The sequence below is a fragment of the Lytechinus variegatus genome, chromosome 10 (genome assembly GCF_018143015.1).
Source record: "Lytechinus variegatus isolate NC3 chromosome 10, Lvar_3.0, whole genome shotgun sequence".
Classification (NCBI taxonomy): domain Eukaryota; kingdom Metazoa; phylum Echinodermata; class Echinoidea; order Temnopleuroida; family Toxopneustidae; genus Lytechinus; species Lytechinus variegatus.
The window spans coordinates 9,974,391-9,980,587 of NC_054749.1; the positions used below are offsets into that span (position 1 = coordinate 9,974,391).

The following is a 6,197-nucleotide window of genomic DNA, read 5'->3' on the forward strand; positions in this document are numbered from 1 at the left end:
GAAGCAGGAACCAATAGATTTTTACCTAATTTGGGGCAAATAGTATGTGGTAACCATGGCAACATGATTTCCGACACACATAAAATATGTGTCTCTCACATCTTTACCTCAAACTCAATATATGAACCAAATTTCATGAAAATTGGTTAAAAATTGATCTAGTAATTAAAACTGAAAGTTTTTACCAATTTTATGTCATATAATATGCCGTTACCATGGCAACATGAATTCTGACACACAAAATAGATTTTAAAGCTACGGGAAGCAATTCAAATTCCAATACCAACGCCAACACCGGACTTGAAATCATCCAGTGTGCGTACCAAATTTCTTGTTTAATCACATTTGAATTAAGCACAAAAGGGGCGATTCTAGACTGAAAGTCAGAGTTATTATCATTATTTTTGGAGGGAGTGGTTGTGCTTGAAAAATATGTGGCGTTGATATAAATTATGTTATCATTCTAAGGAAAATGTCCTATCCTCAACGAAGTAAACACATTAACTATTATGCTTGGGACTAGTTTTGCTTATAAAAATAAGGGAAATATTTATGATTGTTAGTTTTTCAAATATTGAAAGAATACATCATACGCTATCCAATGACACAAAAATTATTTCGAAAGTCCAAGTAAAACTCAAAATATCATCAAATTACAGAGGACACAATTATAGAAAATAATCGTAAAAGTACCCTTAAGTCACTTATTGCGGAAAGCCGCCGCTTATGTCTTGATTTTAATCACGACATAAATTTATGTCATTCAAATGGATTTATGTCATGATTTTATGTCATGATTTCAGACATAAAGCTTTATGCAACGGATTTATGTCATTATTTGTGTTTATGTCATGATTTATGCTATATGACGTAAATCGTGACATAAATCATGACATAAATCAATACATAAACTTTTATGCAACAGGGCCCTGGTTTGGTAACCAGCAAATGACAAAACAAGCAGACACAATCAACATCATCTTAAGGACATTCCTTCTGGCACGAATACGGTTGTTAGTGTTGGGTGCTGACGTATCTGAAGAAGTTATCTGAGATCCACTAGACTTTCCACTGTCCTTGAATTGTTGGGTCATTGTAATCTTCAGCTTTATATAAACAGCTATGTATACATAAATAATAACGATGGTCGGAACAAATAACTCCAGGAACGTAGCTCCAAACGTAAGGCCAGTCCTTGATGCAATGTTCGGGAAAACAAATAGATGGCACTGGTTCTGTTCTACCTTCGAGAACCAGGCTAGGAACTGATGATAGGCAAATCCCAGCAACCATGGTAGAGCTACAATACAGGCCAACTTCGTTGATTTGGTTCTACTGTGGTAATGAAGAGGGAATACGATAGCATAGTACCGCTCCAGTGTCATTAATGTTAGATTGAGTGAACTAGCGACGATCAGAGACCAGAACGGATACTTGGAGTGCCAAAATGCGCAGAGGAACCGGGCAAGGATTGGGTTGTTGGTTGGAATAGATGGTAGAGGAGCAACGAAGCTGGCTAGGAGTAGGAGAGATGTCAAGAGATCAATCAGAGATTGATTACCGATCAAGACATTAGCGACATCGTGCAGATCGCGTACGACGATGATGACGACAAGAACGAGAGTATTACCAATGACGCCCAACAATCCCATCACAGTATAAACTGTCGAAATTGTAACATCACTCAGAGCTGTTTTCTCATTCATCTCTCCTGTTGAATTCGAAAAAGTGATATTCATTCTGGGGAAAATTGTCAAAGACTGCACACTTACGATATAATAATCTGTTAATACTATTTTCTGATTACGCTCAATAAATTTGAAAACTTTGCGTGAGATTATTAATCTACTGCGTAGGGCTGACTGTCGAAGTACGAAGATTGCCAGAATACGTATGAAACAGAACTCGAAGGAAATTCTGTCTCCTTCTCGACTATCAAAAATGTAAATTGGCTTTGAAAACACATCTCGTCTCTGTTTTTATAGATGAAGTCGAAATTTCATTTGACTCAGGTGAAAAAAAAAATGGGAGTGGTGAGTTTAAAGAAAGAATATCAAATAAAACGAACAAAGGAAAATATTCTTGAAGAAATGCCTATAAAAGGAATAGTCATTTATGAATATTTTTTGACTTACCGAACTTCTTAATAGATGTCAAAACTCTCCCTACGAACTGTACTTAAAGGGGCAAGATATGAAAGCCAGAAATTATGTTTGACAAAAAAAAAACTTTTTCAGGCATAATTCTTATTTTAGATATAGTGCACATTCCCTTAAACTTTCATATTCGATGCCAAGCTAATATTATTGTTAAAAACTTATCATTCAACTTTCCTTTTTCAACGGTAATGCAATACGTCGACAACGAAAAGTTAATTTCTCTTTGAATTAGAAACCGCCCTTTTCAAAGCATGGGTTAATGTCAAGAGTTTTTCGTACAGGGATATTGTAAGAATGACGCTCAATTTTGGTAGTAAAGTTTTCTTTTCAATTAAAAATTAAACAGACCTAACTCGAATTGTTATGGATTTTCCGGTGATCTACAATGAAAGGGCTATCGAAAAAGTAGCTCCAGATCTGTTCGACAGAGTATTTATTCTTTAAGTCTTATTTGGAAAAAAATGGTTTTGAAGGTTTTTTACTTTTCAAAGACCATTTCGGTAGAATCTAACAGAACATACAGAAGAACGTTCGATAACGTTTTTTTTTAATGTCAAACTCAGTTTTATTGCAACCTCATTATTTAAGGTTATCAGAAAAATGAGTGGAAGCATACAAAAGCGTTTAATCGATATTGATGCACGAAGAGAAAATACATTTTCTCTTTTACGGTTTGTATCCAGCCTCAATAGATTGGAAAGGTATTGATTTCAGGATAGAATGCGAAATATATCTCGGTTTAAATATTTGAATAAGCGATGAATACCAAGAGGTCATAATACAGGTTGTATAAAAATAATTCTTCTTTACACATCGTCTCCGGAAGATGCATCTTCTAAGTTCAAAGAATGTATCATTGGGGAAAAAAGATGGCATCTTCATATATCACAGTTCTTATATTATCCAGCTAGTAGTGTGAGAAAGATATTAAAATGTTAAGCCTGCAAAATATATGTTTTCATAACTGAGCCTTGTGACAGAATTAATATTTTACGTGGATTCGATATTACATTTGGAAAATACTGTGTGCATAAACAATTGAAAGTTATCTAATTTATATTATTTTTCATATAACTTAAAGTGAATGAGGGCTGAAACCTATTATGCAGTTCAACAGTCATTTTGACAGGAAAGATATTGCTAAAGAAGAGGTGAGTCTATAAAGCACAGATAACTTGAATAGTACTAGAATCTCCCTGGTAATACATTAGGCAGACCATGTAACAGTGGGGATCTACAAGGGGGTTACCCCCCCCCACACACACACTTTTTTTTTGCTGGTATAACGCCCAGCTGGTATATAACCAATACACAGGAAACATTTTACATCCAAGTTAATCAGGATAGTGGCTGACCTTATAGACGACAGAAATTACACTCGGGTATTTTTTTTATCAAACTGGAGGCAATTGGCGCTGTGAGGATTCGATTTCACAACCATATGAGCCCAATGCTCGAACCTCTAGACCACACGACCCCGAGTATTAATATTTGCTAACTAGGCAGTGTAGACCGGCTGGGTTGTATGGATCATCATTTTGTTGAAAAGCCAACATCAACCCAAATGGTTTTCAACCCTGACTGCCTTATGATAACGAAATCACACTGTCTTTTACATGTTTTATATCTATTGAAAAGTTTGAATGCATGTATTCTCGAGGTAATTAGATTTCAATTTACGTCAACACTAGGAAATCAATCCAACACCCCATGTTGAATATGTCACAGTGCTTTAATAATGAGAGGATCTTATCAAGGTAGGTATACTGAAGTTCGGAGATGAAATGAATGTTTGAAGTTCGAAGAAAAGGGTAGCAGCAAATCTGTTCTCTCTCAACTTACATGACGTCTTGTTTTGTCAGCTGAAGAAAAATGAATTCAAATACCACAGCAAATATTATTTTACAACTATTCAATGATATAAGTACTCAATCCGAATTCAAAAAGGTTTAACTCAACAGTCGCAACAAAATCCGTGCGTGTTATACACAAAGAAAATACCTGATCAACTATCACAAGTATCAGTTTCCACGGTATGTCTGATCTAAAACATACGCAGAGACACGAAAATGGTCTTTGAAAATGTCTCATTTTATCTAATATTATGTTGTCATCAGAAAAGGTGTTTGAACAGTCTGGATTGACTTTGACAAATGATTAAGTTAGCAGGATCATAAACCATTGCTGATTGTCCCTATACTGTTCCTGCCTTAGTTATGGCAATGTCGTTTTTGTCATTTTGTTAGTATAAAAAATCATTCCTATAATCCGATAGTCATCTTTGCAGGAGGCACAATTTACAAACATAACGGACAGAGGCGATTTCTCTGCGAAAACCGATTTTAATGAAATAATTTCTGTATAGCCATTTTCATTTGGGTAACGTAAGGATTTGCTTGGATTCAGATAATTCATTCAAGGGCACGGAAATTGTCGAGTCTTACTTATTAGAGAAACACGAAGGTAAAAAAAAAATCCGCATTTTTTATAAGTTCTCCTTCTTTGGGTTAAGTCTGGAGAAACACGAAGGCAAAAACATCCGCAATTTTGTAACAATTCTCTTTCTTTAATTGAGTCATATCTGGAGAAGGGATGGAAGCCAACACTTCGAATTTGACTGCTGAAGGTCAATTTAAAGATCAAGCTATCTCTGTAATTACGTCTACCATCTACATATTGATGGGATTAATGGGCGTCCTTGGTAATACTCTCGTTCTTGTCGTCATCATCGTCGTACGCGATCTGCACGATGTCGCTAATGTCTTGATCGGTAATCAATCTCTGATTGATCTCTTGACATCTCTCCTACTCCTAGCAAGCTTCGTTGCTCCTCTACCATCTATTCCAACCAACAACCCAATCCTTGCCCGGTTCCTCTGCGCATTTTGGCACTCCAAGTATCCGTTCTGGTCTCTGATCGTCGCTAGTTCACTCAATCTAACATTAATGACACTGGAGCGGTACTATGCTATCGTATTCCCTCTTCATTACCACAGTAGAACCACATCAACTAAATTCATCTGTCTTGTAGCTCTACCATGGCTGTCGGGATTTGCCTATCAGCAGAACCTGATGTGGTTTTCGCAGACGGAAAGTGGCAGTTGCAATTTATTCCAGTTCCCAAATGATGAGACGAGAACCGGTTTCGCTTTTAGTGCGATGTTTTTAGAACTGGTCTTACCGATTGCAGTAATGGTATTCGTGTACACTTCGTTGACCAGAAAGTTGAGGTCGACAATGGAAGAAAAGTTCCACAAGAGGACCAAGGAAAATCCTAGATCAACCTCAGAATCGAAAACAAGGAAAGCTGGACGTGTGGACCATCGACGTACTGCCAGAAGAAATATCATTAAAGTAATGTTGACAGTGTCTCTTTTCTTTATCATCTGTTGGACACCGAACCAAGTGCTATATACGGCCTTTTCTTTTGGTTACAACTTAGACTTTAACGGCTTTCTTTACACATTCTCCGTCTTTGTTGCTTTTGGTAATATGTGGATCAATCCGTTTATCTATTCCTTTCAATATCGAAGATTTCAGAAAGCATTGAGGAAGGTCTTCTGTCGTTGGCGTAAAAAGAAAAGGTCCAACAAACCAATGGCCGTTTCAAATATATCATTCTATTAATTTGATGTTTTAAATTTTCTAAAAGGAAGAGAGGTCATGGAATATTAAGTGATGTATCTTAATGTTCATTTATTTCATTATTTTTATTTTACTTATTTATTTCATTAATATCATCATTATCGTTATTATTATTATTATTTTGGGGGATAGCCTATATTAAATTTAGCAACGCATGGAGTGGCCAAAGCTTTCAAAAGATGTAGGACTACCTTATGAAAAACAATGGAGCCAAGATGTCGGATAATCCTTGTTTTCATAACAATTACTTTTCAAATTCACATATATCTATTCATACAAGTGGAATAGAATTACTATGAAGACATAATCATATTGATAAGAATTTAATATTTTGAATTACTCATAGATTACAGAGAATTTATGATATAAACAGCGGGCATAATCCCCCAGCTA

The 6,197-nt window shown here is 35.8% G+C and overlaps 2 protein-coding genes across 2 annotated transcripts; one reads left to right on the top strand and one right to left on the bottom strand.

Annotated features, from left to right (window-relative positions):
• Positions 1-914: 914 nt before the first annotated feature.
• LOC121422606 (QRFP-like peptide receptor) lies at positions 915-1,706 on the bottom strand. Its single transcript, XM_041617758.1, has one exon. The coding sequence runs from the start codon at positions 1,704-1,706 to the stop codon at positions 915-917; it is 792 nt and encodes a 263-aa protein (XP_041473692.1).
• A 3,141-nt stretch (positions 1,707-4,847) lies between these two features.
• On the top strand, positions 4,848-5,838 carry LOC121422608 (5-hydroxytryptamine receptor 1A-like). Its single transcript, XM_041617763.1, has 2 exons — positions 4,848-5,513; positions 5,812-5,838. Exons 1-2 carry the CDS (start codon positions 4,848-4,850, stop codon positions 5,836-5,838), a joined length of 693 nt encoding a protein of 230 aa, XP_041473697.1.
• Positions 5,839-6,197: the final 359 nt, after the last annotated feature.

What these genes read in the sequence shown, in the direction of transcription:
- LOC121422606 (XM_041617758.1), bottom strand. Translation starts at nt 1,706, where the DNA reads ATGAATGAGAAAACAGCTCTGAGTGATGTTACAATTTCGACAGTTTAT.
- LOC121422608 (XM_041617763.1), top strand. Translation starts at nt 4,848, where the DNA reads ATGGGCGTCCTTGGTAATACTCTCGTTCTTGTCGTCATCATCGTCGTA. An exon ending in CCAGAAGAAATATCATTAAA is followed by an intron (nt 5,514 to 5,811) that starts GTAATGTTGACA and finishes ATTTTCTAAAAG; the next exon opens with GAAGAGAGGTCATGGAATAT.